Source organism: Penaeus monodon, chromosome 29 (assembly GCF_015228065.2).
Source record: "Penaeus monodon isolate SGIC_2016 chromosome 29, NSTDA_Pmon_1, whole genome shotgun sequence".
NCBI lineage: Eukaryota > Metazoa > Arthropoda > Malacostraca > Decapoda > Penaeidae > Penaeus > Penaeus monodon.
This window is the reverse complement of record NC_051414.1, coordinates 29,603,579-29,604,246: the sequence shown is the minus strand read 5'-3', so window position 1 is coordinate 29,604,246 and position 668 is coordinate 29,603,579. Positions and strand designations below refer to the sequence as shown.

Here is a 668-nt window from a genome sequence, read left to right as displayed (position 1 = left end):
AGTTGGTGGCCGCTGTAATATTTGGGACCGTTCATGTGATTTCAGAAATCCTTGCCTCTGTACTGGTCTCCGCTGCAGCTGCTGTATTAGTGAGTATTTTTTCAATTTTTGCCATCTATCTTTTTTAACATTTTATAACTGATAGGCTGTCGGTACTGTGTGAGACTTTATAATATCTAAACTGCAAGCATATCACTAATAATAAAGTAGAAAAAACTCAGCACTGAAACATTGTCGCATCTATAAAGTAATACAAGGCAGGTAGCAGGTAGTATGAGAGATCCTAAACTAACCAACTTTATTAAGAATATCATTACACTAAACCAACAGATTGCACGAACCAGATCAACACAAGTTGCAGAGACAGGTACGCAGGTTCTTGCAAAAAGTCATGTGACGAGACCGAGCTGGAGATCGATGATTGCAAAGCAGGTTGCAAGTGTTGCGGCTGCAAGATTTCGCAGATGTGCCTCGACGCAGGAGGCCATTGCATTGTGGGAAGGAAAGGATGCAACGGCAGGGTGACGAGATGCTGTGAAGGGAAGAATTGCTACTGTTGCATTCCAAGTGAGTTTTATTCTCGGCTTTATAGGTTTGTGATTAGTTAACCTCATTTTCATTGGTATCATTAGTATTTATGGAAGTGTGATAATGGTAAAAGTAGGAAA

At 40.4% G+C, this 668-nt stretch overlaps 1 protein-coding gene across 1 annotated transcript in view; it reads left to right on the top strand.

Annotated features, from left to right (window-relative positions):
• The window catches only part of LOC119591831 (keratin-associated protein 5-4-like), a 6,152-nt gene that overhangs the window by 493 nt on the left and 4,991 nt on the right, over positions 1-668 (top strand). The window contains exons 2-3 of the mRNA XM_037940574.1: positions 3-89; positions 331-567. Of these exons, the coding sequence (XP_037796502.1) occupies positions 3-89; positions 331-567 (324 nt within the window). The remainder of the gene's footprint in view (positions 1-2; positions 90-330; positions 568-668) is intronic.